This window comes from Aulonocara stuartgranti (assembly GCF_965226115.1).
Source record: "Aulonocara stuartgranti genome assembly, chromosome: 23".
Taxonomy (NCBI): Eukaryota; Metazoa; Chordata; class Actinopteri; order Cichliformes; family Cichlidae; genus Aulonocara; species Aulonocara stuartgranti.
The window spans coordinates 17,786,631-17,804,932 of NC_138958.1; the positions used below are offsets into that span (position 1 = coordinate 17,786,631).

The 18,302-nt window shown below is 45.3% G+C and overlaps 2 protein-coding genes across 3 annotated transcripts in view; both read left to right on the forward strand.

The window, feature by feature from the left end:
• Positions 1 to 18,302, forward strand: part of LOC309700665 (NACHT, LRR and PYD domains-containing protein 3-like) — a 267,254-nt gene that overhangs the window by 81,191 nt on the left and 167,761 nt on the right. The window lies entirely within an intron of this gene.
• Positions 3,593 to 4,334, forward strand: LOC309700692 (protein NLRC3-like). The gene has a single exon (XM_082524449.1). It carries the CDS (start codon positions 3,709 to 3,711, stop codon positions 4,327 to 4,329), a length of 621 nt encoding a protein of 206 aa, XP_082380575.1. The 5' UTR covers positions 3,593 to 3,708; the 3' UTR covers positions 4,330 to 4,334.

Here is an 18,302-nt window from a genome sequence, read left to right on the forward strand (position 1 = left end):
GTCAATCATGCAGTTTGAGCAGGAGCTGAATGTACTGTCATCCGAGACTTGCACCGCAGTGTCGGCGTTTGTTTCCCTGTTGGCCATGCTTCTTGTTGTGGTCATCTGTTGTCTTCCGGTATTTTCTCCGCAAGCGACCTTTCCTCAACCAATGAGATGAGCGGTAATCTGAATTGTCATACTCGAATTGTCATAAGTGTGCTGTCAGCTCATTGGTCACAAAGCAGGAGAGGGGCTGGGAATTATGTTTTCAAACAAAGCGTTAATTCCATAAACATTTATAGACTACTTTTGATTCTCACTGTATTACGGGACAAAGTGCGTCCCTTATTAGCTCAATACGGGACGTGTACTTTTGTTTCGAAATACGGGACAATTCCGTTTTTTAAGGGACGGTTGGCAACCCTACCTGCACCCCAAGCCCTGCGTGTGTGGGTGGGTGTGGTAGAGTGGGACCCAAGCCCCCAAGGCCCGGCCAGCACCCCAGACCGGGGGGCGGAGCACCTCCAGACCCCCAAGCCTCCACGCCTGTCCCGGATCCTCCCAGGCTACCAGGCCAGTAACCAATGTCCACCAGCACAGACCCTCCCCCATCTCCGCTGTATGCCTGCTGGGCTTTAAAATTACTGAGATCCTTTAAGACCGGTTACCCTTTAGGACTCACAGTAGGGTTCACTTTCAGGTTGGTTTCTGTCAAAAAAGGAGGAGCACAGTTTTAATTGAAATCAGTTAAAGGTCCATCTGAGTTGATTAATAAGTTGAAGATGATGATTAGGAAATAAACAGTTTTTTTAGTTTTAGTACATCACCACTGTAGATTAAAAACCACATAATCAATGTATGATTCAAGCACAGACTTTGTCTTTAATGGGAAGGGATTTATTAAAAAAGTTACCTTACCTTTCACTAATAGTCCTTGGATAAACTGAAATCATCTTATATGCAAAGAATATCTGTGGTGCTTTTCCATGTATCTGCTGACTTAATGAAGGCCCAGTTTAGATAACCACATATTTTAAGTGCTGTCTTATGCCAGTGGGTGGTGGGGGTCAAAGAGTAGCTACTGGTCTGTGTCTGTTGTTTTCTTTAACATTTGGTCTTCAATCCTCCAGAATGAGCACACCACAGTACAGGAATAATAACCTGTTGTCTTTGGTGTCCTCCCCTGGTGAGCTTGATGTTTCCATCCAGTGTGTTGATGTGTTTGGTTAAAGCCTCTGCTTCTTCAGTTTTGATTTTAAATCATCTACATGTCTAAACCAGTGGCTATATGCTGTGTCTTTGAAAGAGCCTACAGCTTTAATTTCCTCTCCCTCCTGCAGGTTGGCTGCAGTAGGGGACACCTCGTTACTTTTGCCTGTGGAAATGTTTGTTGTGTTTGTGGTGGTAAGGAAGAGGTCTAACAGGGTGCAAAGCTAAACAGGGGTGAAGCTGAGTCTTCCGTGTAAGGAGCTGTCTCTCTGTAGACACTTTCTGATGGTGGCTACTGCCTCAGTTGTGAAATGTGAGCTGATAGTTTAAAATGTGGACCTTGCTGATGAAGTCCGTGGAGAGTGATGAGTAGTGTTTCCCATAAGTAGAATTTGTGGTTTATAAGGTCAGATTATTTTATCATTATACTGAACTTATAACTGAAAAAAGTCTAAACATAAACTGTTATTACCTTATTATCATGTCATTGATGTTTTATTCCAAACAGATCAGTGTTGGATCTATGTGGCCGAGACACTAAAACCTTAACATAAAGAAATGAATGTGATGTGATACATAACTGTGTTCACAGTTTCTTCTGGTAAAATCATCTTCTTCTTGTTTTATAGAAAGATCATGGGAGAACCTGTAGAACAACCACCAACCAAAGCATCAGCAGGTAGGAAATCTGTGGTTTGTCTGATGAGATGTATGGATGTACATGAGGTAGATTCCCTTTTTGTAACATTTTTTTTTTTAGAAAAAAAAAGATATTCTGGCATTTGTTAGAAAAAAAAAATGTCAGAACATTTAGACTTCATTATATATATGCTTGGCTTTAAAACAAACAGTCTCTATCATTATAAGTACATCAAAATCAAATGTTTCGAAACATGTCTTAATCTTTTTTGGCACATTTTTATAACATGAGAACTGCCAATGTTGTCTGCCAAGCCTGGCAGAAAAAGCAACTGGACTTTTTTTTTTTACTTTGAACCCACACACCCTAAAATTCAGTATTTGAATATGAGATGATGAAGTTTTAATTCAACAGATTTAGAGTATTTTTCACATGATTGAGATTGAGATGCATGTTTATGTCTCTTTATTCTTCCTGTAGAGGAGGAGCTTGCCAGCGTGCGGTCAGCCTTTGTTTGTAGGGTGTCACCAGAAATCCTCACACAGCTCCTTGAAGCTCTTGTAAGTGACGGTGTTTTAAATGAATTGGAGAAAGAATCAATACTGGAAGGGAACCCAGTCAGAGCAGACAAGGCACGCTGCTCCATCGACTCAGTGAGGAAGAAAGGGGACCAAGCATGCAGGATAATGATCAGACATCTTCAGAGTATAGATCTCTCTCTTTTTTCTCAGCTGCGTTTATACTCTGATCCATCTGCTCAGCAAGATGAGGTCATGTATCTCTATAAGAATGGTCACCACCAGTTTGTTGCGATGTGAAAGTGTGAAACTTCAGAATTCATTGTAAGAAAAGGGGGAGGAAAAGAAAGAAAAGCCATAGTTGTTTGACTTGAATGCTTCAGGAAAAAAAATGAAAACAAAATGCCATATTTATATAGAATAATGTAAAGCATTTATTTTTGTGTCCAGAAATGGTTTACATTATCTGTCTCCTTTCTAATTTACAGCAGGAATTATATTTGAATACTGAATGTCTGTCAGGTGCTTCTTTTAAATGGTGAACATAGCAGTAGGGATACATTATAACACTTGAACATTGTACTATTTGGAAACAAAGTTATTTCTTTTGGTTTTTTTCTGTTATTTCTTTCTTTTCTTTTTTAAATTCAGATGTTCTTCAGGATTGTCAGCCTAAATTCAAGTCTAACCTGAATAGGAAGTTCCAGTGTGTGTTTGAGGGGATTGCTAAAGCAGGAAACCCAACCCTTCTGAATCAGATCTACACAGAGCTCTACATCATAGAGGGAGGGACTGCAGAGATCAATGATGAACATGAGGTCAGACAAATTGAAACAGTATCCAGGAAACCAGACAGGCCAGAAACAACAATAAGAAAAGAAGACATCTTTAACGACTCACCTGGAAGAGATAAACCAATCAGAACCGTGCTGACAAAGGGAGTGGCTGGCATTGGGAAAACACTCTTAACACAAAAGTTCAGTCTTGGCTGGGCTGAAGACAAAGCCAACCAGGACATCCAGTTCATATTTCCATTTACTTTCAGAGAGCTGAATGTGCTGAAGGAGGAAAAGTTCAGCTTGGTGGAACTTGTTCATCACTTCTTTACTGAAACCAAAGAAGCAGGAATTTGCAGCTTTGAAGACCTCCAGGTTGTGTTTATCTTTGATGGTCTGGATGAGTGTCGACTTCCTCTGGACTTCCACAAAACTACAATCCTAACTGACCCTTGCAAGTCCACCTCAGTGGAAGTACTGCTGATAAACCTCATCAGGGGGAAACTGCTTCCCTCTGCTCGCATCTGGATAACCACACGTCCTGCAGCAAGCAGCCAGTCAGATCCCTCCACACTGTGTTGGCATGGCGACAGAGATCAGAGGATTTACTGACCCACAGAAGGAGGAATACTTCAGGAAGAGATTCAAAGATGAGGAACAGGCCAACAGAATCATCTCCCACATCAAGACATCACGAAGCCTCCACATCATGTGCCACATCCCAGTCTTCTGCTGGATCACTGCTACAGTTCTGGAGGATGTGCTGAAAACCAGAAGGGGAGGACAGATGCCCAAGACCCTGACTGAGATGTACATCCACTTCCTGGTGGTTCAAGCCAAAGTGAAGAAGGTCAAGTATGATGAAGGAGCTGAGACAGATCCACACTGGACTCCAGAGAGCAGGAAGATGATTGATTCTCTGGGAAAACTGGCTTTTGATCAGCTGCAGAAAGGAAACTTGATCTTCTATGAATCAGACCTGACAGAGTGTGGCATCGATATCAGAGCAGCCTCAGTGTACTCAAGAGTGTTCACACAGATCTTTAAAGAGGAGAGTGGACTGTACCAGGACAAGGTGTTCTGCTTCATCCATCTGAGTGTTCAGGAGTTTCTGGCTGCTCTTCATGTCCATCTGACCTTCATCAACTGCAGTCAATCTGCTGGAAGAACAACCTACATCGTCCTGGTGGTCAAAATTTTTTAATGCACCAAAACTACAGCATGTCCACCAGAGTGCTGTGGACAAGGCCTTACAGAGTCCAAATGGACACCTGGACTTGTTCCTCCGCTTCCTCCTGGGTCTTTCACTTCAGACCAATCAGACTCTCCTAAGAGGTCTTCTAACACAGACAGGAAAGAGCTCACAGACCAATCAGGAAACATTCCAGTACATAAAAGAGAATCTCAGTGAGAATTTGTCTGCAGAGAAAAGCATCAATCTGTTCCACTGTCTGAATGAACTGAACGATCTTTCTGTAGTGGAGGAGATCCAACAGTACCTGACTTCAGGAAGTCTCTCCACTGGTAAACTGTCTCCTGCTCAGTGGTCAGCTCTGGTCTTCATCTTACTGTCATCAGAAAAAGATCTGGATGTGTTTGACCTGAATAAATACTCTGCTTCAGAGGAGGCGCTTCTGAGGCTGCTGCCAGTGGTCAAAGCCTCCAACAAAGCTCTGTAAGTACAATTGTACTCATCCATTTAACATCCAGTTGTGTCAGTAACTTATTTCTGACATATTTATTTGGCAAACAATAGCTTTTACTTGGGTGGCGTGTCGTGCATTAAACAAAGCATTTCCATTGTGACTTAGTTATAATCAAATTATTTGAATTACTCAGTGAATCATTGCAGCCATAGAATCATCCTTAGTTACACTTTATTAAACTTAGAATTCTGAGTGCTTCTTTGGATGTACTTAGAATTGCTTCTTCACTCACCTCTTTCCACTTTCTGTGTGTTCATGCACCACTGTTGAATGTAACTTACTAATAAAATCCCTACAAAATCTGTCTACTGCACTGTGCCTTGGTGTTCCACATTGTGATTTTTGTTTGTATTTTGTTTGTTTTTTTGGCCTGTGCTTTCCCCTCACTTCAAACTGGTTGAAGCAGATAGTCCAGCACCTCAGTTTATCCTCAATCTGAAACTAGCTGTTTTAGCAATTTAACCTTTAAACACACCTCCCCTTGTCATCCCTCCTATTGTTGCCATAAAATTTAATCTTGATTTTAAAAATAAACCACCAAATAAAACAACAACAACAACAACAACAACAAACAATCCAAGTCAGACTTCATGGCACCAAATTCTTAAGGTTTTGTCAGCCTTTGATGACAAACTGCACCACAATCTAAAACAGGCTTTCTCATCATTATTATTTTTTTCTTTTTTGAGCTTAATTAGGAGTTAAGCATTGATCTCAGTCTGTAGTTCAGCACCACTGAAAGAATAATAATTTCCTAACAGCTTATAAAACAAATGATCGGCATAGTTTTCCTCAGTGTGTTGCATACCTATTTTGTAGATTTATGCATCTATATTGTCTTCCTGTTCATCTTAGCCACACACAGAACAGCTCTTTTTGTTGCAATTGGATCTAGAACACAATTCAAATCAGGCAACATCTCCTAACCTGGATGATTTTTAAAGTGGATTCTAGGAAGTTAAAAATTGTCTTGAACTGCTTGTACGATGATAGCTGTCCTTTATGATAGCCTTGGTTGCCCCACATAGCCATGCAAGGTGGCTCTCTCCTTGGGCAAGAAGACCATCCAGTCTCACAGTTTTCTTTCCCCTTGTTGGCTGATGATGTTCATTTTGTTTGTTTTTTAGCTGACTTATAGTCATTCTCATCATTGTCTTCAAATTACAGACTCCTGACTGCTGCTATAGATTACCCAGCTTAACAGGTGACCCATTGTTTTGAAAGTTGAGTTGTGATTCCAGTGCCTGGGACTGAGTCTGCTCAAGACCATTTCCTCTGTGTCATTCTCCTCATTTCCCCCTCCCTCCCTGTCTTCTCTATCCTATACAGTGAAGACAAAAGTGAATACCTCAAGTTCTGAAAACTCTTCCCTTTCATCATCTTCCACATGATCTCTCTCATCTTTTTTTCTTTTTTGCCTGTCCCATTTGGTTCTTTAGCCATCAGAATTGTTGTCTGAAGACCAACAAGGATACCCAATGGATTTACTTTGCCAAATGGATCATCGTGGCATTGCCGTATTGGTCCATTTGATCGACCTTTGTTTTTATTATTTATTATATTTTATTTTCAGATGTTACAGACGGGACAGACATGAGTGAGGGATAGGAAAGGGAGAGAGAAAGAGGAAGGAAAAAAAACAGAAGGGGAGAGGGACAGTGAGAAAGGGGGGAGAAAAAAATCTCCTGGATCACCTGTTGAGAGAAGAAGAATAGAAAACAAGCAAAAAAACAAAAAAAACAAAGCAACATACTAAACACAACACCATCGCATTAATCTAGCTAAGTGTAAACAGCAGTAAATACTAAATATTCAATGTTGTTGTGCAGCACGCAGGACAGACAGCGCACAATGTGTTTTGAAGTAGCAGCCAAGAAAGGTGTAATTTAAGTCTACGAGCAGTGAACATCCGTGTGCATACCTGTGTGGATCAGCACGCTAGTATTCAAATGGTTTCCACATGTAATGGTCTGCAAGAGGATGTAGCGAGCCATAGCCCCGTCCCCCAGGGCATGAAACAGGCATGGAGGAGATCCAGGCCCCAGACATCCAGACGCCTCAGAGTGCGAGAGCCCAAGGAGGACCACCGGAGGGGCATCCGTGCCACCCTCATGGGAAGGGCTGAGGATCCCCAGACGAGGCGTCACCCAGTAGCCACCGAGCAGAAGCTAGAGGCGGCTGCACCGGCGTGCCCGCCGGCTCTGCCGGTAGCCAGCTGTGCCAGAGTGAACTGAGCCGCAGGCCCAGAGGCCCCCCGCACCCCGGAGGAGGCCTGACCGACCAAAACAGGCGCCAGGCCCCGCCAGGTAGCCACCGGGAGTGAGCCGGTACATACCTGAGTGCCCAGCCCCGGACACCAAGAACCACCAATGCACCGACCCCTGAGGGCATCAGTCACCGGCAGGGAGTGTGGTGAGGGGAGACAGGCCTTGGAGGGCCTGGGAGTTCCCAGAGAGGTGGAGTCTAAGACCCGACCTGACATATAGACACAGACAAACAGGCACACACAGACACAAACATGCATTCCCACCCTCATGCACAAATATACAAACACTCAGCACTCACCCAACGTAAGGATTGACATAAATGGACATGTACACACAATCACACTCCCCAAACATACTCTATACCCCGGGTCCAGGTGCCCTCGCCCCCAGAGGGGGAAACAGAACCCAGACCCAAGAGATGTTACCCTTCCCCCCGGGGTGGAGGCAAGCAGACCGTCACAGGGTCCGCAGCAGCAGGGAGGCCAATCGGACAGCTAACATCTCCTCCCAGCCCCCCCGCCCCAATGGCTAGCAGAGAACGGGGGTGTGCGAAGACCCCATACCTCCCTCCTCCCGCTCATGTATAGTGTTGCTGCGTGTTGTTCTAAAGTGCATTTAAAACAAGGGAGAGCATGGTGCTGCTGCCAGAGAGCAGCAGGTGTTAGCACGGCCCCTCCCGAGAACCCTCAATGTCTACATGGATTTAAAATTGAGAGGTGGGCACCAGCGCCAGAGGTAGGTTTGAGTACACAGACCGTCCACTGGACGCCGTTAACGTGCCCACCCTCAAGGCCCTATATATATGTGTGTGTTATGAGAGTGTAAGTAATGTGGATGTCTAAGTTGTGAGATAAAATTGAGGCACAGGTGGCCAGAAGGGGACAGGGGGGGGTGTCTCCCCTGCACCCTTGTGACACACCAGCACCCCAAGGCCCTACCTGTGTGGGTGAGTGTGGTGGAGCGGGAAGAGGGAGGTAGTCGGGGATGGGGAGGAAAAGGAGGGAGGGGAGGATGCCCCTCCCTAGGGCCAGCTCCCCCCGCTGACCCCAGTAGGCACTCCCGTCCTCTGGTACCCACCAAGGCAAGGGAGCCCAGGTCCATCCAGACCGGGGCCTGCGGTAGCACTGCCAAGCCCCACAGGACCAGGGGCAGCCCACCCTACCCCACCGTAGAGGAAACTGTACCCACCCCAACATTCAATCGTCTCCCAGACTACATGAGACAACAGACAACCAGGTTAAGTTTATTCTCCACCTCTCCTATGTCCCTCCCCCACCTGCAGAGTGGACTCCTGCAAGGATGGAACAACCTCCCCGCCAGTTGAAGAGCCCCCCAGTTAGGCCGATGCACAAGAGGCCCCCTGCGCCAAGGCTGAGCCCCCGTGCACCCACCCGCTCACAACCTCGGTGACACACCGATGAGGACCGAAGCCCCCAAGGCCCAGCCAGAGCCCCAGCACGGAGGCGAAGCACCCCCGAACCACAAACCCCCACGCCTGCCCCGGATCCACTCAGGGGCAGCCAGGCCACCAGGCCAGTAACCTACGTCCACCAGTACAGACCATCCTCCAGCGCCGCTGCACGCAGCCACGAGGAGAACAACCTCTAAGAGCGACCAGAGCCCCTAACCAAGTTATGAACACAGCCCCCGGGTTAAGCCCTCCAGGGATAACGTCTCTAGGGGTCCTCCAGGCGCCCTAAGCCCGTCCCAACTCCATATCAACCACAGTAGCTAAGGCGGCACCAAACCACGATCCCCTACCCCCGCTAGGTGATGGAGCCGATCAAAGGAGCCCAGAGGGATTGATCTAATGTGGTGGCAGAGGCTATATCGAGACTAATGTGATCTATTAGAAGGTTTCTATATTGGCTAGAATTAAGATTATTTTTATTTTTCCAGTTCATGAGGACCGTTTTCTTGGCGATGCATAGGGCAGTAAAAACCATGTGGACTGTATTAGTTTCTGTAGTGACCTCATCTAGTTTTCCCAACAAGCATACTAAAGGGGAGGTTGGAATTTTACATTTCAGACACTTTGTTAAGTCTTCACATATCTCGTGCCAAAACTTCTGCACTGGTGAACAGAACCAAAGAGCATGAATGTAATTGTCTGGTGTATTGCCTTGACAGTGTGAGCAGTTGTTGGAAGATGTAAAGCCCATCTTGAACATCCGATGACCTGTATAGTGCACTCTATGTAGTATTTTGTATTGTATTAATTGCAGACTGGGATTTTTAATCAATTTAAAGGTTTTTAAGCATACCTGAGACCAGAAGTTTTGGTCTAAGCTGACTGATAAATCTACTTCCCACTTTGCAATAGGAAGGGATATTGATTCATCTAATTTAGAAAGTGTTCTGTATATTTTAGATAATAATTTGGGGGATTTAAGAGTAAGAAAATGTGCCGCACTTAGTGGTGTTTGTAATTCAACTTGACTGAGGTTAAATTTCTTTTTTACTATGGATTTAATTTGTTGATATTCTAAAAAAATCTTTCCTTGTTGATCCCATATTGTGCAACTAGTCTGTCAAATGGAATAAATTCTGTTCCCTCTAATATATGTTCTAAGTATTTAATTCCTTTACAACTCCATTCTGGGAAATTAATCATATTGTTGTTTTGTAATATGTCAGGGTTATTCCAGATAGGTGTACGTTTGCATGGGATTAATGAAGACTCCGTTATTTTTAGAAACTCCCACCATGCTGTCAGAGAAAAGCTGATGTTGATACTTTTAAAGCATTCATGTCTTTTGATGTTTGAGCTAATAAATGGTAGGTCTGAAATCTCTAGATCCTTGCATAGTGCCTGTTCAACATCTAGCCAGGGCTCATCTAAGAAGGTATGTTTTAACCATTCTGAGATGAACTGAAGCCTGTTGGCTAAGAAGTATTTGTGAAAATTAGGCAGATCTAATCCTCCTCTATCCTTGGTTCTTTGTAGCGTTTTTAAGCTGATACGCGGGGGTTTATCTTTCCAAAGGAATTTGGAAATATATGAATCCAGAGATCTGAACCAATCTTGTGATGGTTTGTTAGGGATCATCAAAAATAAGTAATTTATTTTTGGCAAGATCATCATTTTTATAGTGGCGACCCTTCCCATGAGTGATATGGGTAAAGATTTCCATCTAGTCAGATCGCCTTCTACTTTCTTTAGAAGTGGGATGTGGTTTAATTTAGTTAAGTCTGAAAGCTTAGGAGAAACATTAATACCTAAATATTTATTATTTCCAGATTGTAGTCATAAAACTGACACCGCTCCACGAATAGCGTGGAGTAGTAGGGCGTGTCAGTAATCACTCCTATTAGTCTCATACCAGAGAAGGCTCTGCAGTTCTGTCCTAATGACTCTGTGTTTCTTGCCTCCTAAGAGTTTTCTCCTCACAAAGGTGTTGTGGATAAATACAATGAAATAAAATTATATGACCAAGAAAAAAACTGTGGTAGTTTGTAAATATAAAAATAAACGCGAATTCACTGTGTAACTTTATTAGCAGTGTCCTCCTGAAATGTGACAACAACGTTCAGAGTAACATCCTCCTCTCTGCCCCTTAATGCTCTCTGGTCACTATGGTAATGCGTAAATATTTCTTTCAAAAAAAGACACACAACTACAACACGGGAAAAGACCCAAGGAAACCGACTTAATGATAAAAACCCTGAAAAACCTCAATTTCACACCTGGGCCTCAACTCTCGCAGCCCGATACCAAACGACTCATGGACCAGCACCAGTCCATGGCCCGGCGTTTGGAGACCGCTGGATGGACATGTAGGTGAAGGGAACAGAGGAGATGACAAGGTATTGAATAGGTACAGTGTTAAGGAGAGAAATGTAGAAGGACAGATGGTGGTGGGTTTTATGAAAAGGATGCAAAAAGCTGTGAGAAACATTGACTTTAAGAAGAGGAAGGAACACAGGGCCATGTATAAGAGTGGAGGACTGTGCACACAGGTGGACTACATTATCTGAAGGAGATAGGTGGCATGAATTAGCTGCGTGAAGCAGGTAGGATTGCACCCAAACGCAGACTCAAAGGCAGAACTTTAACTCAAAAAAGCTTTGCTTGTATCTAGTAATACAAAACAAACTGGAAAAACACACAAACTGTCACGGTCTGCAGAGGCAGACCGTGCGGAAATGTGTGTGGTGGACCCAGGAGCGAACACAAGCGAGGATGCAGGAGTGGAGTTAAACAAAAGCGAGCCTTTTATTCTGGCTGATGAAAGGAACAAAACAGAGTGAGGGCAGCATAAGAGTAATAGTTCAAACAGAAACCTAAACTGGACATAAACTAAGGAAAAGCTATGGCTGGAGATCCGGAACACAGGGGGTGGTAACACAGACGACGCGACACAGACTACATGAAACACAGAGACTAAATACACAAGAGGGATGATCAGGGGAAGTGGCCACACATGGGAACACAGCTGACACAGATAAACATAACAAGACATGGCAGGAGTAAACAACACTGACGGGAGACTGTCAAAGTAAAACAGGAAGTACACAGGTGCAAACAGGAGGAGAGAGAGAGCACGGGCATAGTGGGCTGGGGAAACATGGAATGAAACAAGGAGGGGAGATGAGGGCTCACAGATACATAGAGGGGCACACAGGGGATAAAAGTCACAAGGGGAAGTCAAATAAGGAACACCACAACCGGACAACTTAGGAAACATGGCCTAAATAAGGAACGAAATACAAAAATACAAGAAACTAAGAATACTGGGCCCACATGGCCCAGGACCATGACACAAACTAACAGGGCAAGCAGAACAAACAGCACGGAAATGAGCGAGATCATGATGCAGGACAGAGGGAGATGAAGACATAAATACACAAAAGGGCAAAAAAGGGAACGAACTGCAGGAGGGAACACAGCTGAACATGATATAACTAATAAACAGTACCTTTGCACATTGACTGAAACTAGATGGCTGAATGAACAATGGGCTCTGAGTCAGTTCCTTGATCATTAATATGCAAATTGTCATAACCATTTAACAACCACTGATCAACAAACACTAATCAATGACCCAAAGTGGGTTGGGGAATGGCTGCAATCTTCCGGCGCCCCCCGTGTGCGGCAGCCTGTTACAGCAGCTCTGCTCATTCTGAGTTTCTTTCTTTCTTATCTTTTTTCTCGTAATTTTTTTATAACTAACGTACTAGTAATTAGACTCTGCAACCATGTTCTACCGTTTTGTGCTAGTCCTGGTCGTTTTTCTCAGTTTATTTCTACTTTTTTCACCCGTGTCTGGGGACCCAGAGCAGAGATCCTTTGTTTACAGTAAGGATCAGCTGTTAGCGCTGCGTCCCGCAGCGGTACTGCCGGCGGACAGACCCGATATTCCCAGCGAGCTGAGGAGGAAAAGACGGGGGTGTCGTGCTGGGAAGGAGCGCCGTCGCCCGAGAAGGAGACGTTATCGACCATCTCTTCCTTCTGTAATTATTGGAAACGTAAGATCTTTGCCCAATAAGATGGATGAGCTCATGTCGCTAACCTGGTCACAGAGGGAGTACCGGCAATGTAGCATCATGATGCTAACGGAGTCGTGGCTAACATCGCTAACTCCGGACACAAGCGTGACACTACCGGGATTCCAGCTGCTGCGAGCGGACAGGACCAGAGACAGCGGTAAGAGGAAAGGAGGGGGACTGGCAGTTTTTGTGAACGACAGATGGTGTAACCCTGGGCACATCACTGTAAAAGAGCAACTCTGCAGCAGAGACATTGAGCTGTTAGCCGTTAGCATGCGTCCGTACTACCTGCCCCGGGAGTTCTCGCATGTTATCGCGATAACAGCGTATGTCCCCCCCTCGGCCAACGCGGATGCAGCCTGTGACTCTCTCCACTCTGTGGTCAGCAGACTGCAAACACAATCACCGAGAGCCCTTCTCATAATATCAGGGGACTTCAATCATGCCTCACTGGACTCCACACTGCCCACCTTCACCCAGTATGTGACCTGCCCAACCAGAGTCAATAAAACACTGGACTTACTGTATGCCAATGCTGAAGAGGCATACAGTTCATCACCTCTCCCTCCCCTGGGCAGATCTGATCACAACCTGGTGCACCTTGTCCCTGTGTATGAGCCCTTAGTGCGCAGGGAGCCACCAGCCACCCGCACAGAGATGGTCAGAGGAGAGCGAGGAGGCTCTTAAGGATTGTTTTGAGTCGACTGTGTGGGAGGTGATTTGTGATGACCACGGTGAGGACATCGACAGCCTTACTACATGCATTACTGACTATATAAACTTCTGTGTGGATAACACTGTACCTACCAGGACTGTACGGTGTTTCTCCAACAACAAACCTTGGATTACCCCAGAAATTAAAACCGTCCTCAAGCAGAAGAGGAGGGCCTTCAAATCCAGAGACAAAGAGGAGTTGAAAAGGGTGCAGAGAGAGCTGAGGGGACTGAGCGGATGATTCTCACTGTGAGAATCATGTTCTTTGATTTCTCCAGTGCCTTCAACACTATTCTTCCCTCGGTTCTAAAGGACAAGCTGGTGAACTCTGGAGTGGACCATCACCTCACTACCTGGATCCTGGACTACCTCACCGACCGACCACAGTATGTGAGGACTCAGGGCTGTGTGTCGGACAGGGTCGTCTGCAGTACGGGGGCCCCACAGGGAACGGTTCTGGCTCCGTTCCTCTTCACCATCTACACTGCAGACTTCTCCCACAATTCCACCCAGTGCTTACTGCAGAAGTTCTCTGATGACTCTGCAATAGTCGGCCTCATCACTGATGGGGACGACAAGGAGTACAGAGGACTGACTCAAGACTTTGTGGACTGGTGCCAGCTGAACTACCTCCAGATCAACGCCAGTAAAACCAAGGAACTGGTGGTAGACTTCCGCAGGCACAAGCATTCTCCACTGCAACCACTGAACATCCAAGGTATGGACATTGAGGCTGTGGACAGCTACAGGTACCTTGGTGTTCATCTGAACAATAGACTGGACTGGACTCATAACTCAGACGCCCTCTACAGGAAAGGGCAGAGCAGGCTGTACCTGCTGCGGAGACTCGGGTCGTTTGGAGTGGAGGGCCCACTCCTGAAGAAATTCTATGACTCTGTTGTGGCTTCTGCTATCTTTTATGGCGTGGTCTGCTGGGGCGGCAGCATCTCTGCTGGGGACAGGAAGAGACTGAACAGGGTGATCCGAAGGGCCAGCTCTGTTCTAGGATGCCCTCTGGACCCAGTGGAGGTGGTGAGTGACAGGAGAACGGCGGCTAAGCTGTCATCCCTGATGGACAACATCTCCCACCCCATGCAGCAGACTGTGACAGCACTGAGCAGCTCCTTCAGTGGGAGACTGCGGCACCCACGGTGTGGGATGGAGAGATTTCGCAGGTCTTTCCTCCCCACTGCTGTCAGACTCCATAATAAAGACTTTAACTGATCAAGCACACACATCCATACATATGCAATAATACTAAGTGCAATAATCCTTTCTGTCATCGTTGTATTTTTACTCAGTTGTATATAGTATTTGTATTTGTATTCTATTTTTATCTTATTGTATATTTATTTTATTTTATTCTACTGTATATAGTATTTTATTTTATTCTATTCTGTACAGTTGTGTACTGTATTTATTCTTATTGTATTCTAATTTTTGCCTCATAACTCTTGCACTGTCCACTTCCTGCTGTGACAAAACAAATTTCCCACGTGTGGGACTAATAAAGGTTATCTTATCTTATCTTATCTTATCTTATTATAAGATAGTGAAAGAGGTACCCTTAAGCCCCCTCCTCGATTCAGAGATGGTCATTCCCTTTTCACGTAAATGGCCTCCTTGACTGCCCGCTCAAACCAGCGTTCCTCCCTGTCCATGTTGTGTATGTCCTCATCACTGAAAGAGTGTCTGTCACGGCTGAGGTAGCAGTCGTGTGGTGTGTGGGAGAAAAGAACCCAAAATGCAGGTACTGCCTGGGGTGTGAGTGAGCGTTTTTTAAAGTGATGGCAAAGTACACAAACAGGGGATAAGGAACAGGGAGCAAATAAAACCTAGACCGGGAAAACTAATAAACAAACCTGAAAACATAAGGACAGGCCAGGACTCCACAGTAAATAGGCTGTGGAGACAAGGAGTAAACAGCTGCTATGAAAACACATCAAACTTTATGATGATAGTTTTTCACGTTACTTTACGAGAAACATAACCTCGGCTTTAATTTTCAAAGCCACAGAGTCGGACACACTGTAAAGTGAATTGTACAGTTCACACCTGTACTCAGGTTTAACAAACTGTCAGTTTCTGTTGGGTTGGGTTATTGCCATTACCAGGCAAATACAGCGTGCACACACAAACACTCACATGTACATTTCTGTCATCTACAGGTTTTCTCAGGGCAAAATCAGTGTCCTATAGCTGCAGCTCTTAAGTCTGTGTTATATAGTTTCTTCTGTATAATAAAAATGTATCTCTGTTCATCATCTCTTTTTTTTTTTTTTTTTTTTTTTTTTTGGCCTGTCCCGTTTGGCTCTTTTGCCCTCAGAATTGTTGTCTAAAGGCAAAGAAAGATGCGCAACGGATTTACTTTACCAAACTGACCATCCCAGCCTTGCCGTAATGGTCCATTTGATTCACCTTTTATTGTTTATTTTATTTTCACTTACTGAATACGGGACAGACTTGACTGGGGGAAAGAAGGGGAGAAAGAAAGAGGGAAAGAGAAACAGCTGAGAAGAGGGACGGGGGAGAAGGGCAAAAGACAAAAACCAACAGAACGGGCAGAGAAAAAAAAATGCATATATCAATCACCTGGATCACCTGCTGAGAAAGAAAAAAGAAAGCAAGCAGAAGAGAACAAGAGTAATAGAATAAACAACATCACAATGATATATGGGAATATGACAGTAAATACTAAATGTTAAACATTATTGTGCAGCACATAAGATCAACAGAACACAGTGTGCTTTGAGGTAGGAGCCAAAAAGGGTGTAGTTTGTGGGTGTGATCACCCGTGTGTACACCTGTGAGCATGGACGCGCTTGTTTTTTGTTTTTTTAAAAGGTTCCTTCATGTAATAATCTGCTAGAGGGTGTGGGGGGGCCACAGCCCCGTCCTCCAGGGCTTGAAGCAGGTGTGGAGGAGATCAAAACTCCAGACATCCAGAGGCCCCCAGAACACAAGAGACCAAGGAAGACCAACAGAGGGGCAGCTGCGCCACTGTCCCGGAAAGAGCTGAGGAGAGTCCCAGATGAGGGCTCACTCAGCAGCCGCGGAGCAGAAGCCAGGGGGAGTTGCAGTGACGCGCCCGTGAGCTCCGCCGGCAGCCAGCTGCGCCTGAGTGACCGAGCCCCAGGCCGAGAGGCCGGGGGCACCCCACCTCCGAAGTGGCCCGAGCGAGCCCCAGGCTCCAGGCCCCGATAAGCGGCCGCCAAGGAGTGAGCCGGTGTGTACCTGGACGCCCATCCCCGGACACAAAGAACCACCAACGCACCGATGTCTGAGGGAGTCCGCCACTGGCAGGGGAAGTGGTGGTAGGGGGAGATAGGCCTCCAAACCTTGGAGGGCCTGAGATGTCCCCAGAGAGGTGGCGCCTGACACCCAACCTGACATATAGACACAGACATACAGGCACACACAGATACAAACATCCATTCCCACCCTCATGCTCTCATATGCACTTACTCCACACTCAACCAACGTGGAGACAGACATAAAGAGACGTTGTACACACGATCACACTCCCCAAGCGTACTCTACAAACCGGGTCTAGGTGCCCCCGCCCCTGGAGGGGGGAACTGCACCCAGACCCAGGTGGTGTTTCCCTTTTCCCTGCGGTTCATCATCTCTGTTATAGCTTGAAGTTTAGTTTTTCAGATTGGAACTCTGACTGATCCCAGGTAACAGCTCACATTTTTCTAATTACCAAGTGCAGCAAGTTTGGACTTGTAATGAATGTCTTCACTCATCACTGTCACTGTAAACATGGGACTTCATCATTTGAATCCAGAGTGATCAAAACAACAGAACAACATGGTAAAGATCAGCACATCACTATATTGAGCTAAGCATTCATAAACACACTTCAGACATTTCAATAACACACAAATGCCACCACTGCTCTCATTTCTAACATCACGGCCCTGTTTCAGAAAGCCGGTTTAGTGCAAACTCTGAGTAAGTATACCCTGAGTTAACGAAAACTCTGGGTTTTCGGTTTCACAAAGCGAGTTTAGATTAATTCTGAGTGAGTTACTATGACGACACACTCCGTGAAGCTAACCTGCCCCCTAGCAGGTTTACTTCAACTAACCCTGACATTCTCCGCCTCTTTGTCGGAAACCTGACTGTAGGAAGTGTCAGACATGGCGTGCCCCTTCCTTGAAGAGCCAGTAGATGTTGAAGCCCAAATTCTCCGCAGAGCTCTCCGCCGGGAGAGAGTGATTAGAGCGCGTTTGGACATTTTATCATTTCCTGATGATTTTCTGTGTGAACGTTACCGTTTTTCAGCACAATCTATAATTTATTTGAATAACATCCTCAGGCCTAATATTGCTCATGTGACACATCGCGGACATCCTCTCAGTTCTGTACATATTATTTGTATTGCACTTCGGTTTTTTGCAAACGGGCGCTTTCTGTATAATATTGGTGACGCTGAGCACGTTTCCAAGGCTACCGTCTGTCGGGCAGTCAGGAATGTTACAGTTGCACTGAAACGTCTCGTGTACTCGTTTGTGGTGTTCCCCGGTCATAGACCCACAAGATTTATCAAAGAGGGATTCCACAAAATTGCAGGTAGCAGGATGAACAAAACTTAATTCATGATGTGGTGATACTTGAACTACTACTTAAATTTTACATTTATTTTCACGGTTCCCAGGCGTGATTGGCTGTATAGATGGCACTCACATTTCAATCATTGCTCCTTCAGTAAATGAAGGAGACTATGTGAACAGGAAGTCTTTCCACAGCATTAATGTACAGGTACATAGTTCCCTGTAGCATTTCAAACTAACAAATTATTTCATTATAGTAATGGATGCTAATTTGTGTTCTCTGCACTGTGAAGATCATATGTGATGCTGCCAACATTATCACAAATGTGGAAGCCAACTGCTCAGCCTCTGTGAGTGGTGGTGGTGGAGGACCTACACCTGTTTTTCGGGCCTCCGCTTTTTTTCTAGTGGCTATAACGGGTCGCATATGAGCATACAGAG

What these genes read in the sequence shown, in the direction of transcription:
- LOC309700692 (XM_082524449.1), top strand. Translation starts at nt 3,709, where the DNA reads ATGGCGACAGAGATCAGAGGATTTACTGACCCACAGAAGGAGGAATAC.